This window comes from Coccidioides posadasii, chromosome 3 (assembly GCF_018416015.2).
Source record: "Coccidioides posadasii str. Silveira chromosome 3, complete sequence".
NCBI classification, from domain to species: Eukaryota; Fungi; Ascomycota; class Eurotiomycetes; order Onygenales; family Onygenaceae; genus Coccidioides; species Coccidioides posadasii.
This window is the reverse complement of record NC_089409.1, coordinates 653,484-677,312: the sequence shown is the minus strand read 5'-3', so window position 1 is coordinate 677,312 and position 23,829 is coordinate 653,484. Positions and strand designations below refer to the sequence as shown.

Genomic DNA, 23,829 nt, shown 5'->3' with positions numbered 1-23,829 from the left:
AGTAGTGTCCTAATTTTTACATTTGCTTATCGATAAGATGCTCCAACTTTAACCAACTCAACGAACTTGTGCACTTCGTTCTGGGGCCGAATTTACCATAATCATCCCAACACCAGCCCTTCTTGTCTGTGCAAGTCATCTCAATGGTTCATACAGAATACTTGTCGAGAAAATCTTTACCAGGCATTCAATCACAGCGGATACACAGAATTAATACATAACTACTGCTTTTGGAGTCCATCCTTATAACGAAGAACAAGCCACACACCAGACCAACTCATGCCTCTGGAAGACACGAGCGACATAGTCAGAAAGGTATCAACTAGGTTAAAAGGTCGGGAGATATGATATCAAACGTTAAAATGCAAAATTCAAGGTATGCACAGCGCATGCAAGAAAGATGATGGGAATCTCCACTGGTCCATTCATTCTTCGCCTTCATCTTCCGCGACCTGCATTGTAGTCTGTTAGCGATACCTACAGCTGAAAAACTTCTCGAATGCGAACAAATTAGAGTCAACTTACCCCTTCGTGGAAATTTTTCCCCTCAGTTGTCTCCTTGATAACTCCTGCGCGAACACACCAGTCCCCAAACCTCTCTGGAAGGGCCCCACCCACGTTCCTCTCCAGCGCATACCGTTTCAACAACCCTTTCATAATGTCCAAAATTTCCTCCTCTTTGATTGAAGCACGGTACAGCTTATTCAGTCGCTGCCCATGATATCCACCGCCGAGATACATATTATAAGCACCATACGCTTTGCCGACAAATGCCACTTCAGCAAGCCAGGGACGGGCACAGCCATTGGGGCATCCAGTCATGCGCATGACAATGCTATCTCGTCCAAGGCCGTTCTCTTCAAGTGTTGACTCCAACTTTGTTATAAGGACCGGAAGGTAGCGCTCAGATTCGGCCATCGCAAGACCACATGTAGGGAAGGCGACACAGGCGGATGAGGAGAGGCGGAGACCACTGAATGCAGTGTTGTCAAGTTTATATTTGGCCATCAGTTGTTTGATGGCTGGAAGATCCGCATCCTCGACATTGGACAGGATTAGATGCTGATTACCGGTAAGACGGAATTCTCCCTTGCCGAGCTCTGCAAGCTCTCGCAAGCCGGTTCTCATTTGGAAGTCCGCGGTATCTTCCACACGGCCGTTTTCAATGAAGAATGTGAAGTGGTTAAGCCCCTTCTCGTCTTTCTGCCAGCCGAAAGTATCGACGTTGGAATCAAATTTGAACGGACGAGGTGGTGCGAAACGAAGTCCGTTGGCAAGGATCTCCTCGACCTTGTCCTTGAAGACGTCGACCCCCATATCGTCAATTGTGTACTTTAGACGAGCATGCTTACGGTTCTTTCGATCGCCATGGTCTCGTTGCACCAACATAATCTTCTCACAGACGATGTGTGCCTGATTGGCCGGAACATAGCCCAACATGCTGCCTGTCCGAGGATATGTCTTCTTGTTGTTATGTGTCATACCCATTCCACCACCAGCGAGGATATTAAACCCTTCGAGATGTCCGTCAGCTCCCTTGATAGCGATCAGACCGATATCATGAGCGTAAACATCTGTATCGTTGTGAGGAGGAATAGCGATGGTGATTTTGAACTTGCGAGGAAGATATGTTGGGCCATAGAGCGGTTCATGATCAACGATCGCGTCGCCAGCAACTTGGATCTTCTTGTCATTTTCGTCCTTTAGCCAGATTTCGTGATATGCGGTGGTGGCAGGTAAAAGATGGTCGCTGATCTTTTTCGAAACCTGGTGGACCTCACGATGGTAAGTCGAAAGCTCTGGGAGACTGCTGCACATGACGTTTCGGTTGACATCACCACATGCAGCGATAGTGGTCATCAAAGCCTTGTTGATCGCCTGCATGGCTGGCCGAAGCTTGCCTTTGACGACACCGTGGAATTGAAACGTTTGTCGTGTCGTGAGCTTCATAGTCTCGTTACCATATGCGCTGCTAATTGCATCCATTTGCAGCCATTGTTGCGGAGTGGCGACGCCACCTGGTAAACGGCAACGAATCATAAAACTGTATGCGGGCTCGAGGCCCTGAGCCTTGCGCTCGTCTCTGACATCGCGATCATCTTGCATATAAGTACCGTGAAACTTCGTGAGTTGCTGATCAGAGGCGGAAATTGCACCAGTCGAGGTATCCCGGAGCCCTTCAGCGATAGTTCCACGGAGATAATTCGATTGGATTTTAATATCTTCGTTCGTCAATGGCGGTGGTTCCTCTGGCAAGCCTTCAACCTTATCAACACCGAGAGCCTGCCATAATCTGGGCTCCCATTCTTGGTAGCCTGTCTGGTAACCATCTGGATCTTGATCGTCACCCAATCCAATATCTGCAAGTTTCTTTGCGCCGAGAAATGAGAGACGACTATCCAAGTCCTTACCAGGCTTGTTATAGTAGATCTTGTCTTCCTTTCGCGGCCAATAGTGGCTATCACCAAGGCCAAATACGGAGTAATGGACAGAACTAAGGTCAAGATCTGCAGAATTCTTAACGGTTTCCCAGAAATTGCGCCCGTTTTGAGGGAGCTCTCCCTGGCCAGCCGTGCTGGAGATAAAAACGATATTCTCCTCTGTCGGCAGATCTTCAATTGGGTAATCATCCATGGCCATAACAGCGGTCTTCAAACCTCGGGCTTTACCCCGATTGCCCAATCTCTTTGCCAAATTCTCTGCGTTTCCATTGTCCGATGCGAACAAGATGGTGAGAGGTGCCCCAAACAGGCCTTCTAATAGTTTATCATATGCATCTTTTGCAGCACGCTTCTGCAAAGCACGTAACTCGGCGCCGTATGACTCCGACAAAGCCGCAGAGAACCTAGGATTGCGCTTCATGATCTGGGTAAGCTGGTTATCTCTCCGCAAAAATTCCTCTAATTCTCTCTTGATACGCTCAGAATCCAATGCAAAATTCGGTTCTCCTTTCTCAGCGTTGTTCGGATTCCATCTATATAATGGCCAGTATCCCAAGTCGACAGCTTTCTTGGTCTCTTGCAGCACGGTCAACGGAGAGTCATCCTCTTTGTTGTACGGAAGATAAGCAACAACTATGGATGGACCCTTGAATTGGTCTGCCTCCGTGATCGCTTGCAATACCTGGGTATATGAGCTGTAGACGGCAACAGAGGCGACATAGGCATTGCCATAATTCATGGCGTATAAACCAATGTCCTTTTTTCTTCTAGTCGGATCAGCCGCAACACGTTCTGAATAAGGCTGGGAGTCGATAATGAGCATATTCACATTTGCACCGGAAGCAAGAACGTGATGCACACCGGAGTTGCCAAGGTCATACGCCCAAGCATCGGACCCGATGAGCCATTGAGACTCTGCGAAGAAGAACTGCTTCGAAGCGAGGAGCTTCCTGGACAGGCTAGAGCCGTCAACTAACAAACGCGTGATCACATCAGGGGCAATCTGGTTAATTTTCTTGGGCTCGGCGGCATTTAATGCCCATTTAGACAACCAGTTCCTCGGAATATCTGTAGCGAACTCGTTGGACTTGACAGCCTCCTGGACCTCGCCGACAAATCGTTCCCTTCGTTCCATCCGCGCAATCAGCGAACCAAAGCCATATTCCGGGCTGGTGGAAACCGTCGCCGAAATTCCAGCGTGCTGGGAGCCAAGTTGGTTTGCAACATGCAAACGGCCATCGAAGAGTTGGTTGAGGATCTTCACATATGCATTCTCGTTTGCAGGTTGCTCCAATTGCAACTTGCTCGCTACCTCGGATGGTTCTTTCTGCGTGCCGACATCAAGATTCTGAATTGGAGAAGAAGCGGTTAAATTCTGGAGGATGCCACGCAGAGCCTGTCGTACGGTTGAAGGCTCAACATATCCCAGTCTGTAGCCGACAGGAAGAGGACTATTTCCGCCGCCCTGCCGGGCTAAACTGGATAAAAGATCTAAAAATGACGGGCCCCATTTCGTGGTCTTGCGGACTTGTTCCAGCACGGCTATCCGCTCTACCGATGTTGGGATTGTTCGTGATATTTGACTGCCCACCCAAGGACGGTATAAGCGAGCCGTAATGATGCCGATACCCGGGAAATCTCCCTTGCTACTAGGGTCGCTGAGAATGTCGACGAAAATGCGAGTGGATCCGAAGATAAAAAGCGCATTTTTCGCATTTTCGGGACCAACGTACTCGATGGCATGATAAGTTCTCCCCGTTCGAGCTGCTAGGGAGTCCCAGATATGGCCTGCGATTTGGAAAATATCCGATGCATCCACCGGTCTCCGAGTTGGAGCCTCAACTGTTGTTGCGGCGGAGCTGGGAACGGCACTCCCGGAAATGCTATCCCCCTGTGAAGAAGCAATAGATGAGGCCTCTGTGCTTGAAAGATCCTTGGATAAAGCTGGAAGTTCTGAAGTTGCCACCGCTTGGCTTTGCGCAGCGGCCAAGCCTTGCTCTTCAACTGTCGCGATCCGCCCAGAATTTGCATAAATGGTTTGAGAGGTTCCATTGGATTGATGGAGAGCCCTTGCGCTGTTCAAATCAAGTATTTCGGTAACAAGTTCCGGGTCTTCTTCCGCAATTGGAACGTCACCACTAGCATTGCTGCTGTCGAAGAAATGAATGACACCCTTTCCAGACTTAATTGCCAAAGCATGGGCTGTCAAGGCAATATCTTGTGCTTCTTGGGGAGTCTCAGAGTGAAGAAAAGAAAAGCCACATTGCCTAATGGAACTGATAACAGAGAAGTCCGGGAAGGCAGCCGGCTCCAGAGAAACGTGGAGGACGATGGGATACTGTGCAAGTCGATAAAGATGCGGGATTGAGGAAAGCAGGATAGATGAAGAAGTGGTCACAGATACATATTTCCCATTTTGCAATGGATGAAACGCCGAAAGCAGAGGGTCTTCATTTTGACGTACTGCGCGAACCTGATAGGATTTGGTCAGCACACTTCACTAGCGCCAGAGCTGCCCGTGACAATTGGGCATGATAAATCGTGAGAGATGGAGACACCAACTTCTGGCACTTCATGTGACACTATTCCCTGCACATTATTTGCAGAGAGCTGCTTCAATTGCTGAGAGAATTCCGAATCTCCCTGGAGTGATGGCTGCACCGATAGCACCAGGTCGCTGGAGAGATATGCAACCCTAGCAGCTAAACAAAGCACATATTAATTAGAAAAGCGACCAGCTTCATACCAGGACAATCTCATGAATGGTAAAAATTTTCTCACCTGCTTCAGCCGCTGTGTTGACACCCATCTCAGAGAAATTTGCAGGGGCGGACACCAGATCTATACAATTCGCGAGGCACGGAGGAGTGATATTACGCGCGAATGCCACCACATCCAGCGAACGCGAAGAAGAAAATTCAAAAGACCAAGGGAAACAAATGTCTAGCTTTGCTAATGACTTTATAAAAGAAAAAAAAAAGAAAAAAAATCACGAACTGAGAAATAAATTCCCATTCCCCTTTTCCCAAGTCCGCTGCTGGCAGCTCATACATGCCGACCGAACAGCGGGGCGCTGATTGGCCAGAGATCACGACATCGATGCAAATAAAGGGTGCTATCACAGCAAACGGTGCAAACAGTGCAAACAGTCGACCGCCTCGGGTTAACTATCTCCCGAGGCAGCGGCCAGCGGGCTCTCCAGCATTTTGATGCTATGATTAAGGAGCTCAGGACTACGCTATTTTGTGAGCAATTTTGACCATGGGAATCTATATTCTACTGGGCAATGTATACAGATACTATGGTGGAAAGGCCATCGAATGTACTGTTATACATCCTTCCCATGAAGCCACCATGCGCTGATGCCTAGGGAAAAATCGTGGAGAGTTGCGCGAATTGCGTGATCAGCCAGGTAAATGCCGCCAAATCCGGGGAAAGGATTTGCGGCTCCAATCTGCGACAAGGGTAAACCCATGTGGGCGACTGCAAGGCGCAGAGTAACAACAGAGGGATATTAGTAATTCATCTACTCCGTAGTTATCTAGATTGTAATCCGTAGAATACGTCTCAGAGCATTTCCCAAAGCACTCCACATCTTCCGAGACATCTCATTAAGGCGGGTTCAACCGAACCGCAGATTCAACAACATATTATTCAATCAACCCAGAAAACAGCCGTGGCCCATGTCACACTCCCCTAAGTAACGCACGGTATATGCCTCAACCCCGGACCAACGCCAGGTGTCACGCCAACGTCCATCATAACCACTTCGAATTCAACACAAGAACCCAGGAATAATATGTATCAATCTGATTGGGGGAAGGGGAAAAAAAAAAAAAAAGGAGCCACAACCGTTTATAGAACACTCCCGCTGAGCAGGGGCATTAAAGGCGCCGCCGGGCCGCCCTGTTTCATTCGAAATTGTCAGCTTTTTCTTTTCAGTTTATCGCACGAAACTAGATTTCGACGACCAGCGCTGCTGAAATTGAAAAACACTTAAAGTGGTATGCACCCAAAAAATCACATAAAATCACTCCACCGGTTGTTGCAGTCGTTTCACATAGGAGGGTAAAGCCACCATGTATGTACGCACGTACGCAGATATATGCAGAACGATCATGCCAAATGCCAATAGTACCAGACCAAAAGAGTTCATCCGGGATGTTGTGAAATCCGAAACAACCATCACATTCAATAACGTATCGCAGCTAATATATCAAAAGGCTACCAAGGGTTGCCTTCCGGTGCATTTTGTGATTTCGGTACTTGTGGGTTCCCCGGCGGCGGGAGCTTGTTGGCATCCTGGGCTGCTGCACCCTGGTGCAGGGCGATGTGTTGCAGCACGGACTGAGACGGAACTGGAGGGCCAGTCCCTGACCGTCGCCGCCGCTCGCGCTCGCTGAGCCCGCCATCCGAAGAATTGAAAAATCCACGGTTCCGATGGAATTTTCGGTTTAGACCAAACATCCAACCATCGTCATCGTCTCCATCGAGCCAGTACCTCCGACCAACGGAAATCATAGCACGGCCCAGCTTGCCTTTCCATCCTTGTCCATCTGGCAGTCGAGCAGAGAATGGATTCGGCTCCAGTTCGATATTACTCACAGTGGATGGGTTGCGACTATGAGCAGCTGAACCGTGGCGAGAAAGTGGAGATCTGGGGCTGAAAGCATGCTGTCGGAGGCATTGTCTCGCAAAAGCCATCATCACCAGGACGAAGTAGACGCGGATTGTCCACAGCGTGCAAATAACCCCAATGCTCTGAAGGCCCTCCGGTTGAAGGACACCATTCCCTAGGCTTGGCTTCCCATCGAGTCCATCGACGGCTCCGGCGGGGGCGGATGCAGGCTCCGTAGAAGCAAAGGTACCGTCTCCAGGTGCGACGTGAACGGACGAGACGTTGAATTTCGGATTGGTGAACCCGGCCGTATCGCCCATGGTCGAGCTGCCCGGACCAGACGTTGGCGCAGAATGGTGGTGCTGTGAGATAACAAGGAACCATGTCACCGCAAAGGCAGCTGTGTACGCGGCATTGATCAGACTGTCCAGGAGATAAAACCATGCCAGGGCCAGGCAGTAGAAAGGCGTCTGTTTCCGAATGTGCGGCGCCAAAAATGCGGTTAGAACGAGGGCAAGGATGGAGTATATGTACATCGATAGCTGGAAAGGAGAAAGGCGGAAACCGGTAAGAATGGCGAGGAGGCCGTACAGTCCGCTGACTTTGTTAAGGAGGAGGGAAAGGGTAATAAGCGACGCGCCCGTCTGTAGGCTCATAACATAGAGAAATGTCTGCGACATCCTGACGGTTAGTTTCCAAATAAAATTCCCATAGTTTTCCAAATGCTCAAGTCTTTGGATACAAGGCTGGATTAAGCTTGAAACATTATACCTGTGGCCGCGGAAAGCGGAGAAATCGAAACGAGCGGCCCATCTTGCGCTGTCATACAACAGCAAGGGGGATTAGACGTTGCACAAGATCGCAGATTCTCAAGCAATGCAATAATATTTTATTTTATTTTATTTTAATTTTTTTTTCCTTTTTTTCCTGAATAACACCGTGCCAGGACTGGAGGTCAAAGAAAGAATGCTGCTGGTTTTTCCAGGCTGGGTGGAGATAAAACAGTCCATAATCCTGCAGAATAATAAAGTCCTGTTTAAAGTCTCCGTTCGATCTGCAAAGGCAATTGATTGGCTGCCGGCTTGGCATGTGGTTGGGCAGCGTGTCGGCGACAGAGTTGATCCGGTTCCGGAATATCAACCTGGCTTGCGGATTGGCTTCAGCACCCAAACAAAAGGGCGCCGAACTCACGGACGTGGCGCGCGTGCCCTCTGGAGCAGATGCGCGATAGCCCCCGGACCAGTGCGCGGTGATCCCCGCGCACTCAAAGCTCAGCTCCCTTCAAGGTCATTTACGCTTGCCTTTTTGCGCGGACGAGGGATGGACCCGCGACGACGGTGCCACGACCTGGGAAGGGTGCCGGCCCCGTAGATGAGCCCGTGGCTTACTGGGACATCCGTGTGTGCCCTTGCTACGAACCTGAGCACGTAGTAGTGCGTGGTCTCTGTGGGCCGCGCGGTGGTGTAACCCGTTGAGATGAAAACTTACGCCCATCGGCAAAAGGTGAACATACCATCGTACACGGCGCAGTACGGAGGCCCTAAGCTTGAAATCTACCAAAACTTCTCCTCAATTCTATCGATGAAATGCGTCTTGATGGGTCTAGATCAAACCCCCATAAGGACACAGATGCCAGATTCATGCCATTCTGCCCGAGCAAGATTCGACTTGGGGAAGTGAATCGACCATTTCGTGGCGATATCAGTCAAACAATGCCAAAAATAAAAGGCCGTGAAGGAAAATGCTATGCAAAACAGGCGTGAAAGAAGACAAGAAAAGAAAGAGAAGAAATAAAATATAGCGAGCAGAAAATTGAGCCGAATGAGACGTAACAAGCCCGTCTAGACGCCACCCAAGCTGGAACGAGGAGAAAAAAGGTAATAAGATTATACACAATATTAAGTGCGACCGTAGGATATGCTGGCGAGGAGGGTCGGAAGACGGTGGTCCTTAGCAGGCGCAGCCTTCGTTGCTGACGGGTTGGGTGGGGTTGATGTTCACATCGATCACTGCACGACACAAGATGAGCTCGACGGTCTGATGCCATAGGATTCCCATGGAAACAAGGGACGTGGGTAACACGTACTCTGGTTGTCTCCTCTCCCTGCCTCACCCTCCATCCCTGGCAATGCCTGGGCTATTCTTCGAAACAGCTGCTTGACGTTATAGCCCACTTTTGCGCTAGTCTCGATAAACATCAAGCCATTCTTCTTGGCCTCTTCTTCGCCTTGCGCCGTCGTCACTTCCCGCTTGTCATTCAAATCTGTCTTGTTCCCGACCAAGACAATGATGACGTCGTTCCCCCGTTCCCCTCGCACATCATCAACCCATTTCCGCGTATTTTGAAAAGACTTGGCATTCGAGATGTCGTAAACAACAACGGCTACACTGGAGTCACGGATGTAAGAAGGGATGAGAGATCGGAATCGTTCTTGGCCAGCAGTATCCCAGAGCTGCAGTCGAACTGTACGGTCCTCCAAATACATTGTCTTCAGAATATAAAAACGTCAGCGACTTTCATTACCGCGAAGTCAGGAGATACTCGTGCACGGTTTGAGCGTTGCAAGCGGATGAAAACCTCCGGCTTCGAGAGGGTCTGCGCACCTTCGACAGGAAATCAATGCCAATAGTGGCTTGGTATGTGTTGTCGAATGAATCATACATAAACCTCGTAATCAACGATGTTTTACCGACTGGTGAGCAGCCAAAGAAATGTGAGTCAACGGCCGTTTACATGTAGGGTTGCATGCTCGCGGTGGATGCCTACCACTTTGCTCTCCGAGAAAAACGAGTCTGTTGGGTGATGGTTAGAATATTGCCACAGATCAATCGGCGCAGTGTGAGGAAACGTACTTGAACTTCTTTAAAGGGTTCGAATAGGACCCGACTGCCGATTGGGACGCCATGGGGAACGAGATGAGGAAGGGGATCGACTTAAGGGGCGAGTAAGTCTTTGGAGCAAAGCAGGGGGTTTAAAGAGATGCTATGGAAGCTAGAAACCAGTCATAAAGTCATAACAAGAATCAATCCTAACGAAAACAACAAAGCAATCAAAGAAGCGCAGGGAGAAATTGCCAGCGTGAATGTGTTTAAACAGTCGCTCGAGATGCCAGGGTGAACGGCGGAGTGCGGCGCTAAGACCAAAACTCGCTCCACCCAAGATCGTTCTGCCCGCAAACCAAGCCTCGCCGCCTTCCGTTGACACCTTCACCAACCGAGCACCAAAAACACAACCACGGGAAGCCGGCCCGTAATCAGTTTTCTTGAACCCCAACACCCGTTGCTTGTCGTGTCTCCGGAGCAGAGGCAGGCTGCTCCATCATTCACTGCCTGTGGATACGCCTCGTTTAATGCAAGGATGGGCCTCTACTATCCCGCAGGAGGCGCGCTGGTCGCCCTCACCGTGGTTGGAGCTTGTACGTCACTCATGTCCATGCTTGAAAGACCTCCAGACTAACTCTATCTAGACATGCTCTTTAACGGCGAGGGAGAGGCTTTTAATGTATGTTCCCCCCCAACCTCTCCCCGACGCCCGAAAGTTGTCTCACTGCACGAATAGGTCGGTCAATTCCTCGAAGCGGTATCCCCATACGCTTGGGCCAACATTGGCATCGGACTCTGTGTCGGGTTGTCGGTAGTGGGAGCGGCATGGTTAGCCTAGCCTTGATCGACGATACACAACTCGGATAAGTCTGACACGATTGCTTTGTAGGGGAATATTCATCACTGGTTCCTCCATCATCGGCGGTGGCGTGAAAGCACCAAGAATACGAACAAAGAACCTGATTTCGATTATTTTCTGCGAAGTCGTCGCTATTTATGGTGTCATCATGTCCATTGTATTTTCTTCGAAGGTCTTCTACGTTCCTGGTGAAACACTATATTCAGGAGATAACTACTACACGGGTTATGCTCTGTTTTGGGGAGGGTTGACGGTCGGGATGTGCAATCTGATCTGCGGCGTTGCAGTCGGCATCAACGGAAGCAGTGCAGCCCTGGCAGACGCTTCTGACCCTAGCTTGTACGCCAGCCAAATATGACCTGTTTCTTGACGCGGCTAACCCATCTAATACATTAGGTTCGTTAAAATTCTGGTCATTGAAATCTTCAGTTCTATACTCGGTCTTTTCGGCTTGATCGTCGGACTCCTTATACAAGGAAAGGCAAAGGATTTCTCCTGAAAACATGACTATTTCTCGGATATTCCAGAACGGCATCAATGCATTCACGGTGGCATCTGCAATCGTCCCGTTAAAGGCATCTTCTTCTTCTTTTTCCCCCCATCTTAATTTGGATGTATGTACAAACGGCCTGGGCGTCTAGGTTTGATTTCATCATCTTCATAGAGAGCTCTCGGTCTGTTATGCGAGAAGTTTTATATTTCTACTTGGTCCATTTGCGCTGTATATTAAATGCGGACAGTAAACGGGGTCGATTTTAGCTAGGATGGTTTCTTTTACACTCATAATGGGAAGATTAATCGCGGTATAAAGCCCATCACTCCTCTCAATTTTTAAATTGGAAGTTCGGGAACTTCTTGTGTTTGTTTGCTATCTTCCTAGTAGCAGCCGGCATCCCGGCGACCCCTCAACATGGCCACTGACATAAGTAATTATGGGTTAAGTTAACCTCGTAGCTTGTTACGTAGCTTAACTCCCCGCCAGCTTCTACCAACATCGTTCCAGCCGACATCGAGCTGCTACAAAGCCTACCCAGTCTAATTATAACGCAAAGCCATAGTGCAACCATAGTTTTCCCCGTGTAACTTATTTGATGTATTAGTGATGGCCCAGCTGAAGTTAAAGCCCGCCATCTTGGTGGTTTCGGACACCGCATCGAAGGATCCATCCACTGATAGAGCCGGAGCAGTACTTTCTCAAGTCTTTGCAGCAGAGGAAGAAAGATGGGCTGCACCCGTTATCGAGATTGTGTCGGATGAGAAAGCTCATATCGAGCGACAGATCCGCAAATGGTCCGATCCAGACGACAGTGACATTAATCTTATTGTTACTGCCGGCGGGACCGGGTTCGCGGTGAGGGATGAGACGCCAGAGGTAGGTAAAGAGGAATAGCATTTTTTTTTCCACTCATGTTTCCTGTGTTAGTTTATACACAAATCGCGCCTTTGCTGTCTATTTGTTCTACGGATGAACATGGCTGACGATGGAATGTACAGGCGGTTCTGCCTCTGATCCATCGTCATGCTCCCGGGCTTGTGTAAGTTCCGCAAGCGTTGCCTGGAAAAAATAGAGAGACGCTAACCGGTTTCCAGACACGGGATGCTTGCTGCCTCTCTAGAGGTAACACCATGTATGGATGCCTCTCAGGTTCTGCTTTGATCCAAATGCTAAGAAGAGGAATAGTTGCGATGATGGCACGTCCGGTCGCGGGGGTACGGTACAGGACTCTGATACTGACCCTTCCAGGATCACCAAAAGGCGCAAAAGAAAATCTGGAGGCCGTCATCAAGCTTCTTCCTCACGCTTGTATCCAAGCGGCCGGAGCCGATTCACGCTCAATTCATGAGGGAGGTGTGAAGAAGCTTGAGAAGGAAGCCAAAATAGGACATGAGCACAGCTATTGCCATCATCCCCTTCCTATCCACGGTTATTCCCCTCAGCATGATCATACTCATGCTCATACTCATGGGCATGGACATGGCCATAATCCTCCTAAGCCTCACACATCTAATGACCCAACCGCGGGAGCAAGTCGACGCCACCGTACATCTCCTTATCCTATGATTTCGGTAGACGAAGCTCTTGGGTTAATCTACGACCATACGCCTAAACCAGAAGTGATAGAGATGCCTGTGGGCCCATCACTTGTTGGCTCTATACTTGCTGAAGATATCTACGCGAGTGAAGCAGTTCCGGCATATCGGGCGAGTATCGTGGATGGTTATGCAATTATTGCCCCCAAATCAGCGTCTGAAGGAACCACCAAAGGGCAGTTCCCTGTCGCTTCAGTATCTCATGCACAGGCTGTATCAATGCCTCCACCGTTGGAACCTGGAGCCATTGCCCGCATAACAACTGGAGCACCGTTGCCTCCCAACGCTAACGCTGTTGTCATGGTCGAAGATACGGTTCTCATTTCTTCAACTCCTGATGGCGAAGAAGAAGCAATTGTGGAGATAATGGCTGAAGACATTAAACCAGGAGAGAATATCCGTGAGCCCGGTAGCGATGTTACATTGGGTTCCAAAATCCTTCAGAAAGGTCAACTAATCACCGCAGTCGGAGGAGAAATTGGTCTGCTCTCATCAACTGGGACTCAAAAAGTCAAGATATTCAGAAAACCGCGAGTCGGGGTCATGAGCACTGGAGATGAACTTATTGAGCATACAGCCAACGTAACCTTGACTGGTGGGCAAATCCGCGACTCAAATCGCCCGTCGCTCATCTCTTGCCTTACTGCATGGGGATTCCCTACTGTCGACCTAGGCATCGCCCATGATACCTCCGATGATCTTGAACTACGTCTTCGCAACGCATTAAGAGACGGAATTGACATAATCATAACCACAGGGGGTGTATCAATGGGAGAACTTGATCTCCTCAAACCAACAATAGAGCGCAAACTTGGTGGAACAATCCACTTTGGCCGAGTGACCATGAAGCCCGGCAAGCCCACAACTTTTGCAAGTATCCCATTCAAGCCGTCCGGCTCGACACCCACAGGCCAGTCCGAAAGGGAGACTCGCCTCATGTTCTCTCTCCCAGGTAACCCAGCCTCCGCCCTCGTCACTTTGAATCTCTTCGTTCTCCCATCGCTCCATAAATACATGGGCCTTGCCTCCCACTCCACAGCCCCCGCATCGGCTGCCTCGCCTCACAGCCTTGGTTTAGGTCTTCCCCTCGTGCACGCAACACTGACGCACACTATCCGTGGCGATCCTAAACGGACAGAATACCATCGCGCAATAGTCTTTTGTTCCGGGCAAGATGGGCGGTTATTAGCGACAAGCACAGGGACGAGTGGTACGGGTCAACGGAGTTCGAGAGTTGGCAGTTTGGCCGGGGCAAATGCCTTGCTGGTCCTGGAAACAAGGGAGCGAAATTTCGAAAAGGGTGAGATAGTCAAGGCACTATTGATGAGCCAAATAGAAGGCATATGATTGGCTATACAGTATGTTAAACAATGTGAGCACGCCTGGAATCTTTTGTCGATGCTGAGACAGACGATAAATTTGTTCTATAAATCCAAAATTTTATCTAGCCGCTCTACCAGCAATCACGATCTCAAGTTTCCTAACCAAATTGGCTTCCGTAATGACTTTAAAAGCCAGATTTCATCAAACAAAGTAGGCCACCAGGCAACCTGACGCTCAAGTATCAAAGTTCCTAGACCCATATGTTATTGTCCGCCCGGAATATATCAAATATCACAATAACTGCATAAAATACCTTAAAAGCCCGTGCGTATTCCAAAGAAAAGCCCGATAGGTATTGTTGAGGTATCAAATTTCCGGACTCCAGTTTACGGAAACACCAAAAGATTCGTGAAATTCGTTACTTCCGCTTCCATCCCTTCTTCTTCTCTGCTCTCAAAGCAAGCAATGTACCACTTCTGCCCACTCTCCTTCCAATCTCAACGACTATAAACCTCACAAAGTCGGGCAGGATCCAATAACTGCTGTGTGCACTCAACATATTCAAATATTGAATATTCAACGGGCCGCCGCCACCGGAGATATAGTAATCAATCTGCCCATTGTCATTGAGGAGAAGCATGCGTTTTTCGGCAATCTCTTCGCGGGTAAAATCATGGGTCTCCATTTCAATCGTAGACGGTAGTTTAGTAAATATGCCGGGTCGCTGCTGGGCTGCAGTGGACGAGCCGGCAACAGAATGGGCAGGAATCTCGAGTCGAGAAGATTGAGGTTTGGAGTTCCATCGGAAGACGCTGCTTATCGTTTGGAAAAAGGACGTTGAGGAAGTGGGAACTGAGGCGGGTTTAAGAGAATTTGCAAGATCACTGTCAACTGCTGCATTCAGCCGATAGGCAATTGCTAGGAAGGGGCTGATTAGCGGTATGGTAAATAGGAGAAGATCGTCATTTACTTACGATCGGTTTCATGCATTACATTATAGAGGTTGTCAATCGCGAAGCACCCATATGTCCCTGCTTCACCGGTGAGACCAGGATCCGAAACATCTTGCTCATCACAGCCCGGTTTGTTTCGGTATCTTCGAGGCAGTAGACTTGCTAGTTCAGGTTAGCATAAATTAAGCTTGACTGCAGCGTGCGGGTCGACGAACACTTATGGAGCAATAAGAAAAACCCGGCTGGGCTACCACAGAAAAAAACGTTTCTGGTATCGAATTCAAAAATACTCTCGCTAATGTCAGTCTTAGAAAAGTCAATATGGGGTAGTATTGTTGGCTGTTGGCTGAGGATGTCCATTGCCATGATACTTCCAAGCGAATGAGCTATGATATGCACTTTGCCACTCTGCTGGAAGCCTGGATTATTTTGACACCAGAGCCGGTATATCCTATTAGCCTCTTTAATTACTGCACGAACCATCTTCTGTTTATGATGGGAAAGATAATACGGAATATCAAGCATCACATCACTGATTAGATTCCGAACAGCCGGTATCGTTTCGGGGGTAATATCCTTCAACACAAAGCGGTTCGCATTATGCTGATCTTCGATAGCCTCCTCGACATCCGTATCTTCAAGGGAAAGTGTTGATCGCCAATTCACAGGGAGCACCATGATATTTTCCAAGTCAGGACGCATGTTCGGCCAGACGGAGTTGCTGCTGAGCTCGATATTAACCTGTCTTCGAAAGGAATTCATAGCATGAGTAAAATGGAAGCTCTCAACGCGCTCTGATAACTTTTGGCCGATCCCATGAATAACAAAGACCAAATCGCTGACTTCGGGCTTTTTTTCCTCCATCTGGCAAGCATAACATATTTGACGGCGAGAAGCTGCCTCTCTTGTTGCCGCCTCCTGCATCTTCATAAAGTTTCTTACATTGGGTGAAACGAGCTTTGGGGGGTGAACTTTCTCCCATTCTCGGCGATTAAATCCTCGTACAACGGCAATTCCAATCTGCCTTCCCTTCCGGATGGCACTTAGTGGCCGTCGGCCACCAGCTACTGATGGCAGCAGACTTGGTCTGAGTATCTGAGCATCTTTGGAATCAACGTACATCACGCTCGAATTCTTGAACAACTTCGCACTGGCGGCAGAAGTGGCTGTGGCACCTGCCGCATAATTCCCTTGAAAAGCATGATCGCCAACCTCTCTGCTACTAGACACAGAAGCCGAGGCCTCAGAACCCGGACGGCTTCCTGGTTTAATAGGCAATTTGGTATCTTCAGGCGGCCAGAGCTTATACACAACCTTCATCTCTGCTTCAGCTCCGTTTTCAACGCAACTGTTGAGTTCGTCCTGCCAGGTTTCCGTCCATGGTTTAAGGTACATATAGCCAGCTTCAAGTCGATTTGCAACTTCCGGTTCGACGGGGAGCATCGAATTTTTATAAAACCAAGTAGCTCTAATGACGGGAGATATGTCATGGACCGGGCTCCAATAGATGGGTTTCATCTAATCCACGAATTAGAATATAACATAGGAAGATTCTCAAAAGAAAATAGACTACCTGCAGCCTCGGAAATTCAACAAGGTGAAGCCGTGAAGCTCCTACTGTCACAGTCGCCTCTGGCTCATCGTTTTCCAGACTCTCGCTCTGAGTATCCCCTTGAAGTTTATCGACGTCTGCGCTTGGTGAGGCAGTTACTTGGGCGGTGGAAGGGCTCGTGTCCGCAGAATCTTTACTTAACCTCAATGTTGGAGTTGACCGTCGAATTTCGCGGTCTCGGATGGGAGCTCTGATGAATGGAGATCCGCTAATATTTGTATCATCAGAAGGCCGAATAATGTGAGGAGTCGAATGCCCGCTTGCTTCTTCAGAGACATCTTCCTCAAAGCCCGGGGAAGAGTCCCTATTTCGCCGTGCGGCCTTTGACCTCCGTTCAATGGGAATACTGTGCCTCTTCCGAATATTCCCAATCTCGGACGCCCCGGAGGAACCCCAGTCCCGTGTCACTCGTCTCTGGGCATGGGACTCAACACTACTCCCTCGAAATATATGGGAGGAAGAAGTAGAGTCGCGTGTTTCATGGATATCAACGATTCCATCGTTACTGTGGTGCAGCGGAGTCCTCGAAGTCAACTCAGGCAGCGTTACGGTAGTCCGTCTGACATCAGCATCCTGGCTAGCTGCCTCACCCCTCTTCTTTCCTTGAGCAGTTACTCCGCACCTCAAACGAACCTGGCCTTCCGTCTCATCTGGATTCTTATTAGGCTGCTCCTCAACGGCACTTTTTAATCTCTGCCATGCTTCCTCGAGGGCAATATTATCGTGCACCGAAAACGGTCGAGGGGGCAGTTTCGTGACATCGGGATTGCTCGAGGGAGCCGGAATCGCTCTAAGAGGATCATCTATTGGCAATGATGACAGGTAAAAGTATTGCGACTGTATTTTTGGAGGTTCGGGAATCTCCAAAGTTGGATCCAAAATCGGTCGCCTTTGCTCTGGAGGCTCGTAAAGAAGGCAGGCCGGGCCGTATGTATGCGCCGGAGTTGCCATTCTCACATTATTTTCACTCAATCCCGCTCAAAATCGTACGAAAACAAATTTCATCTAGGGAGACACGTCAACAGAGTCCGCACTGGCAAAACTAGCGGTTGGTTCGGATTAGCGACAGGCAGCGGCATTATCGGGATGGTGGCATTTGCGCGAGGTAGCAAGAAGCTCTGGATTTAGAGCACATGTATCTTTAACTAGCCATGAAATAGCACAGGTAAAAGGTGGATAATATATTTATAAACAAGAATGAGCACAGAAAATGAATTATATAAATGCAAAGCGTCAACAAGTGCGTGTGTGAGATGAAGCTTCAAACAAGGACAGCGAGATGCCAACACGCCCCCATACGTTGAGTTCGAGCTTCTGGAGTGAGGTAAGGTTAAGCTTGGGCTTGGCGGGCTTGGCAATGATGTCACCGGCAGGCTCTCCCGCTTGACTAACCGTAATGGGCAGATCGAAGAATCCACCCACACGCCGGTCTCCTTGATGCCGGGGGCTAGTGATTTAGTATTGGGTCTGGACAGAGGACAAAATGAGAGATCCGACCATAAGATACACACGCTCCTTTGATTAATTCCATGTCCAGTGCTTAGGATGCGGAGAGATGGGGATCAACAGCTTAAACACTCATGAAAGCACATGCGCTCACAAGAGATTCCGCCCTGCGTTTGCACAAGACACGACATCATAACTACTTACTTTTATCGAATGACCCCCGGGGACATTTAATACATCACAACCCTCCTGAAGAAAAGAGAAACAAATACAGGAATACTGGCCTCGTGGAATTCCAACCCCGGCAGTGGGATTCCTTGCCAGTGCTACTCGTCCTTCGAGAGGGTAGGAGGGTGATACTCCTTTGTAACGCCATGATCCCTACTAAAATTGATTCTTCTTTCCTGTTCCTGCTTCATCAAGGCAAGCGCATTCACCTGAAGCTCCTGAAAAGCAAGAAAGGTGACACATGGCGCTCCCAGCATTTCCAATATCTTGTGAGTATCGTGCATATGTTTTCGAATCACGCTATCCGGGTAGCAGAATGTGCGGACGTTCATCTCTTTAGTGATAATTTTCCAATTGTAGAGAGTGGCATTTAGGAGAACTGAGTTTGCAGCACACTCTCCGTGAAAGGCAAAGTTCTTGATATTGTAAAGAATTAAATCCCGCTGGGTTGCTTGGTCGAATTGGAATTGGACCACTTGCGGCCTGTTTTTAGAGGTCCAGAAATTGATTATCTTCGTCACCGATTCTGCTGACATACGCCCTTCGCGATATTGGTCCATAAGAAACTTGTTTGCGGTCACACAGATCATCAGCTCCATTTCGGAATAGAGCTTAGCCTGGGTCGGAGGATCGAGTGATATGGGGCACTTTGATATGGCCGGTGTCGATGATTTCGATTGGAATGCTATAGAAGTGGTTTTCATGACATCTCCAGTCTGTATTTCGTTCCGCAGCAGTTAGATAACCCTGAAATCACAGCATACGAAAAGGAGAGTTCCATACCATATCCTCGACGCGTTGTTTGATCTTCTCTCCAAACGCCTTGAAACCCGGCTTTTTCTGCTTTTCAATTGTTGGTGACTTACCCAGCCAACCGTTTTCGCCAAAAAGCTTTTTGTGTGGAGAACGTGGTCGACGGGAGGGTGTCGATAGATAAGCAATTTCTTCGTATTCGTCAAGGTCCTCTAGAACTTTCACAGGAGATCGCGATCTCTGTCGAACTTTTGTTCTGTCCGTTAATTCAGACAGATCTTTGCGCTGCTCTGGATAGTAGCTCGCGCTTGGATACCACTGATGAAAATAATTACCTGAAAACCCGGCGGAGTCGCAACCAGAATGGTCAAAGGACCTAACGTTGCCCTCCGATCGGGATTGAGGAAGTCGCATCGAAGAATGACTGAGCTCCGCTTGGTTGCGAAACGCGTTAGGTCCAGGAATGGCAACCATTTCGGGAGCATGCTGCCACAAGGTATGACGCCCCAAAGACCCGCTTGAGTCGGTATGGCTGCTGAGGGAAGAATGGCCACTGCATACTTAGCTAAGATCACGCAAGATGTATTCGGGTCAACGAACTCACGCGTTATACATTATCGGTACTTCCATAGATAAAGGATCAAACTTCACAGGATCAAGTTCTAATACTAGATTTTCGATGCGACTCGTAGGCTGCTCTATTAAGTTCAAAATCTCACGAGTAAGTTGACGAAAGATCTCTCGGGGGCCAGAGGAAGAAGAAAAAGAATATGAAGAAAGAAATGAAGTATTTGATATTGTTATTGATGAATTTGTGTGGTGTGGCTCCTATTGTGGTTGATCAGCTTCCGTTGCTAGGCAATGTCCGTAGTGTAAATTATTTCCAAAGAAAATGAAGGGTACCTCGACGTCATCCTCAATTGCAGTTGGAACTTTGTTAAAGAAACCACCATTGTAAGTACTGATCATATCCAGTGAATTACTCACTGAATAGAGATATAAGAACTTAACCTTAGCAGTATACACTTATTGTCTAAACAGGAATGGCTTCCAGTTAGAAAAAATAAAAATGAAAATAAAACAGCAAGAGCATCCAGTTATCCAAGTTAACATACAGGGAATTAGGGGCCAGACCCTAAAAAAAGGTATGAAAGCAGAGTATCTGGAAAAAGGATTCCTCATCAGGAAAAAAAAGCTGGCGGTTTTCGAGAATTGATAGTGTAACAGAAAGGGAGAGACTTCCCTAGGACTTGAGGGCAGTCTCTAAGCATTGATATAAACAGCTCCCAGTGCTGAGCCAAGGGCGGCGTTAAAGTTAAAAAAAAGAGAGGACAGAACATAAGAGAACAATCCTTCACAGGATCGGTTGGATAGTCCCATGAATGTGTGTGTCCTCATGGAAAAGATGCCAAGGACAGGACTCCCGGCGAATGCCGTCTATCTGGTACTGATGAGATATTCCAGAATTATCCAAGATTGACAATCAAGATCACAGAAAGCCAATGTATTATATGCGAACAAAGCATACTGAAGCAAGATATTGACCGAGTCTGTTTTATTTGAAAATAGAATCATCTCTGATTGTTGATGTCCTCTTTGCACATCACAGTTTCAAAGGGTGGGATTCGCTTCAGGCTTCGAGGTTTCTTTGGCTCGAGGCCAAACAATATTTCGCGTTTTCGGTATTAAATTCCGTACGTCAGTCAGAACGAAGTGTTGTTGTGAACTCCATGCCCCTGGAAAACAACGGTGAGGGAGGCGCTTCAGTCCATCATCGAGTCAGCATGAGCTGTTGCCCACAACCCTCGAACATCTGAGTAGTGCGTTGAGCGATTAGAAGAGTTTCATCGAACTCCAGAACTGCCGGCAGTAGCTCCGCTGCAGAGGAGGTGAGGAGGGGCGAGCGGGAAACTTTAATATCTACCGAAGTTTTGGGAACGGCGCGCGGAGTGGGATTCCGGAACCGCCCACGTGACCGGGCTCGGCGGGACCTCACGGACCAGTGCGCGGCGGGAAAGGATTTATCCCCCGCTGCCCGGTGTGCTTGGCGCTGTGAAGCGCTACCGCATCGGGCCTAGCAGACTACCCCAGAGAGGCACTGCGGTAGAGGGCGAGCATCGTGACTAATCGGCTCGCCGTTGCACTGTCACCGAGTTTGAATCCGAAGCGACCTGCAACCCCGTCGATCCCCACTCGATGGCTGCTATCTGGCCCCCGGTCAGTACCGACTTTCGTTGGAGACTGCGCCGACGGTACCAGTCTCGAGCAAAAATGCTGTTGTTGCATACCCAGTCATGGAGCCTGAAATTGGCCGCTATCACTGCCGTGTCTCCAGGACACACGATTCTCTTCCCAAAGAGCGTATCCGTCACGGCTCTGCTATATTTATTATGGCGCTCTGTCCTCAATAAGGAGTGATCCTTGTTATTTCCTTCTCCCTCCCTGATACTTCGTTACAATAAGACGTTAGGCGGAAGAGCCATCCTTTCACTTCCTCTCCATCACTCACTCTCCGCCGCACGCCGAGACACGGCAGTCCTACATCATGTCGCAAGAGAAATACGACATCGTTATCGTCGGGGCTGGCCCCGTCGGCCTCCTCCTCTCCCTTTGTCTTTGTAGATGGGGTTACAAGGTGAAGCACATCGACAACCGACCCGTGCCCACCAAAACCGGTCGCGCAGATGGAATCCAGCCGCGTTCCATTGAAATTTTGCGCAACCTCGGCCTGAAGCGCAAGATAATGGCATACGAACCTGCAAAGGTATACAACGTCGCGTTCTGGGACCCGCTGCCCGATGGGAAGGGAATTTGCCGCACCGGTAACTGGCCCAGCTGCCCCGACTTCATCGACACTCGGTATCCGTTCACAGCTCTCCTCCACCAGGGCAAAATTGAACGAGTCTTCCTAGAGGAAATCGAAAAGACTGGAACAGTGGTTGAACGTCCTTCCACCGTCGTTGGGTTCAAAAATGACGGAAAGGACCCCGAATACCCGGTTGAGGTGAACTTGAAGGATTTAGATACCAATGTCCACACAACCGTGCGCGCAAAGTACCTCTTCGGAGGCGAAGGAGCTCGCAGTTTCATCAGAGAGCAACAAGACATCGGCATTCGGCACAAAGACCCCATTGCCCACGTATGGGGTGTCATGGATGGCGTTGTGAGAACAAACTTCCCTGATATTAAGGTAGGACTCCAGTCCCCGTTTGAAATAAGAAGCTTCTCTAACAGGATGTCTAGACCAAATGCACAATTCACTCTGACCATGGCTCTATTATGGTTATCCCTCGAGAAGATGACATGGTCCGTCTATACGTCCAACTGGCGTCATCGACCGACAAGGACTGGAACCCAAGAATGACTGCAACGGTCGACCAAGTTAAAGAAGCTGCAGCCAAGGTCTTCAAGCCATTTGATATCACCTGGGATCGCATCGAATGGTACTCAGTATATCCCATCGGCCAAGGTATCTCGGAAAAGTATACTTTGGACCACCGAGTATTCATTGGTGGTGATGCTTGCCATACTCACAGTGTAGGTTCCACTCACAATGAAAATCATTCCTAGCTAACACCTTCGCAGCCTAAAGCCGGTCAGGGTATGAACACAGCCTTCCATGATGCATTGAACCTTGCTTGGAAAATCCACCTCGTAGAGGGAGGAATGGCTAAGCGTGATATCCTAACCACATATGAATCTGAGCGAAAGATGATCGCCGAGACCCTCCTCGACTTTGATGCCAGATACGCGAAACTCTTCTCCACTCGCATTCCCTCCGTGAGCGAAGTTGATTCTGCTCTCGGCCGCTCCAAGTCAGACGAGACCAACGAGTTCGTCAAGGCTTTCAAATCTGCCTGCGAGTTCACCAGCGGCTACGGCGTCGTCTACACACCAAATATTTTCACATGGTCACCCTCACATCCTGCTCAGTCCCCACTCTTCAACCCCAAGGGCGTGAAACTCGTCCCCGGCCGCGCTCTTCCGACATGCACCGTGACCCGTGTCCTCGATGCCAACCGTGTCGCCTTAGAACAAGAAGTCCCGGCCAATGGCTCCTTCAGAATCTTTGTCCTCGCCGGCGACATCAACAAAAACAAGACCGCTCTCGCTGACTTCAACTCCAATCTCCTAAAATCCCGCTCTTTCTATTCCACATACTCCCGTCCCGCCGACCAAGCCGTGTCCTACTTTGAGCGCCATAATCCACACTCACGCTTCTTCAGTCTCCTACTTGTCTTCGCTAATCTGAGGGATGAGGTCGAAATATCTTCGCTCCCAAGCACTTTCCAGGCATACTCTCACCATATTTATACGGATGATCGGAGCGACCGATTCGTTCCGGATGCCAAGGCACCAGCACATGAGAAGATGGGTCTGGAGAAGGGTGGCGTAGTTGTGGTAAGGCCTGATGGACATATTGCCTGCTCGGTGGAGTTGGTGGAAGGATCAGGAACCGTGGACGCATTGAATCAGTTCTTTGGATCGTTTTGCGAGAAACCCCTCGGTGGAGAGGCTGGGCAGTCGAGGCTTTGAGAGTAAAAATAGGGTAAGAAGTTGTTCATGCCATGATTTCTAGATATACCTTCGAAGTGTACAGATCACGTTAGTTAAAATGATAATCCATGTTATGTCCTGATAAACTCCTATTATCTTAGCTTCATACAGTTGCGCAGCTTGTG

At 48.9% G+C, this 23,829-nt stretch overlaps 8 protein-coding genes across 8 annotated transcripts; 3 read left to right on the top strand and 5 right to left on the bottom strand.

Moving 5' to 3' along the window:
• Nucleotides 1-159: 159 nt before the first annotated feature.
• On the bottom strand, nucleotides 160-5,388 carry D8B26_005126 (uncharacterized protein). Its single transcript, XM_066124728.1, has 4 exons — nucleotides 5,223-5,388; nucleotides 5,004-5,143; nucleotides 526-4,914; nucleotides 160-452 (listed from the first exon to the last, which is right to left on the bottom strand). Exons 1-4 carry the CDS (start codon nucleotides 5,248-5,250, stop codon nucleotides 426-428), a joined length of 4,584 nt encoding a protein of 1,527 aa, XP_065980809.1. The 5' UTR covers nucleotides 5,251-5,388; the 3' UTR covers nucleotides 160-425.
• Nucleotides 5,389-5,945: 557 nt separating this feature from the next.
• D8B26_005125 (uncharacterized protein) lies at nucleotides 5,946-8,044 on the bottom strand. Its single transcript, XM_003066642.2, has 2 exons — nucleotides 7,831-8,044; nucleotides 5,946-7,730 (listed from the first exon to the last, which is right to left on the bottom strand). The coding sequence occupies exons 1-2, from the start codon at nucleotides 7,870-7,872 to the stop codon at nucleotides 6,666-6,668; spliced, it is 1,107 nt and encodes a 368-aa protein (XP_003066688.2). The 5' UTR covers nucleotides 7,873-8,044; the 3' UTR covers nucleotides 5,946-6,665.
• Nucleotides 8,045-8,581: 537 nt separating this feature from the next.
• RAB6A (Ras- protein Rab-6A) lies at nucleotides 8,582-10,166 on the bottom strand. Its single transcript, XM_066124727.1, has 5 exons — nucleotides 9,913-10,166; nucleotides 9,827-9,852; nucleotides 9,664-9,752; nucleotides 9,146-9,548; nucleotides 8,582-9,068 (listed from the first exon to the last, which is right to left on the bottom strand). Exons 1-5 carry the CDS (start codon nucleotides 9,963-9,965, stop codon nucleotides 9,010-9,012), a joined length of 630 nt encoding a protein of 209 aa, XP_065980808.1. The 5' UTR covers nucleotides 9,966-10,166; the 3' UTR covers nucleotides 8,582-9,009.
• Nucleotides 10,167-10,267: 101 nt separating this feature from the next.
• VMA16 (H(+)-transporting V0 sector ATPase subunit c'') lies at nucleotides 10,268-11,546 on the top strand. The gene is made up of 5 exons (XM_003066644.2): nucleotides 10,268-10,475; nucleotides 10,527-10,561; nucleotides 10,619-10,710; nucleotides 10,772-11,080; nucleotides 11,138-11,546. Exons 1-5 carry the CDS (start codon nucleotides 10,418-10,420, stop codon nucleotides 11,238-11,240), a joined length of 597 nt encoding a protein of 198 aa, XP_003066690.1. The 5' UTR covers nucleotides 10,268-10,417; the 3' UTR covers nucleotides 11,241-11,546.
• Nucleotides 11,547-11,843: 297 nt separating this feature from the next.
• Nucleotides 11,844-14,326, top strand: D8B26_005122 (uncharacterized protein; the record flags this gene model as incomplete). Its single annotated transcript, XM_003066645.2, has 4 exons — nucleotides 11,844-12,113; nucleotides 12,236-12,276; nucleotides 12,332-12,369; nucleotides 12,423-14,326. The coding sequence occupies 4 exons, from the start codon at nucleotides 11,844-11,846 to the stop codon at nucleotides 14,177-14,179; spliced, it is 2,106 nt and encodes a 701-aa protein (XP_003066691.2). The 3' UTR covers nucleotides 14,180-14,326.
• Nucleotides 14,327-14,476: 150 nt separating this feature from the next.
• On the bottom strand, nucleotides 14,477-17,826 carry D8B26_005121 (uncharacterized protein). The gene is made up of 4 exons (XM_066124726.1): nucleotides 16,682-17,826; nucleotides 15,324-16,626; nucleotides 15,130-15,270; nucleotides 14,477-15,073 (listed from the first exon to the last, which is right to left on the bottom strand). The coding sequence occupies exons 1-4, from the start codon at nucleotides 17,669-17,671 to the stop codon at nucleotides 14,574-14,576; spliced, it is 2,934 nt and encodes a 977-aa protein (XP_065980807.1). The 5' UTR covers nucleotides 17,672-17,826; the 3' UTR covers nucleotides 14,477-14,573.
• A 666-nt stretch (nucleotides 17,827-18,492) lies between these two features.
• Nucleotides 18,493-19,621, bottom strand: D8B26_005120 (uncharacterized protein; the record flags this gene model as incomplete). The annotated part of the gene is made up of 2 exons (XM_003066647.2): nucleotides 18,493-19,110; nucleotides 19,178-19,621. 2 exons carry the CDS (start codon nucleotides 19,619-19,621, stop codon nucleotides 18,493-18,495), a joined length of 1,062 nt encoding a protein of 353 aa, XP_003066693.2.
• Nucleotides 19,622-21,692: 2,071 nt separating this feature from the next.
• On the top strand, nucleotides 21,693-23,787 carry D8B26_005119 (uncharacterized protein; the record flags this gene model as incomplete). Its single annotated transcript, XM_003066648.2, has 3 exons — nucleotides 21,693-22,337; nucleotides 22,391-22,684; nucleotides 22,733-23,787. 3 exons carry the CDS (start codon nucleotides 21,693-21,695, stop codon nucleotides 23,681-23,683), a joined length of 1,890 nt encoding a protein of 629 aa, XP_003066694.2. The 3' UTR covers nucleotides 23,684-23,787.
• Between the last annotated feature and the right edge of the window lie 42 nt (nucleotides 23,788-23,829).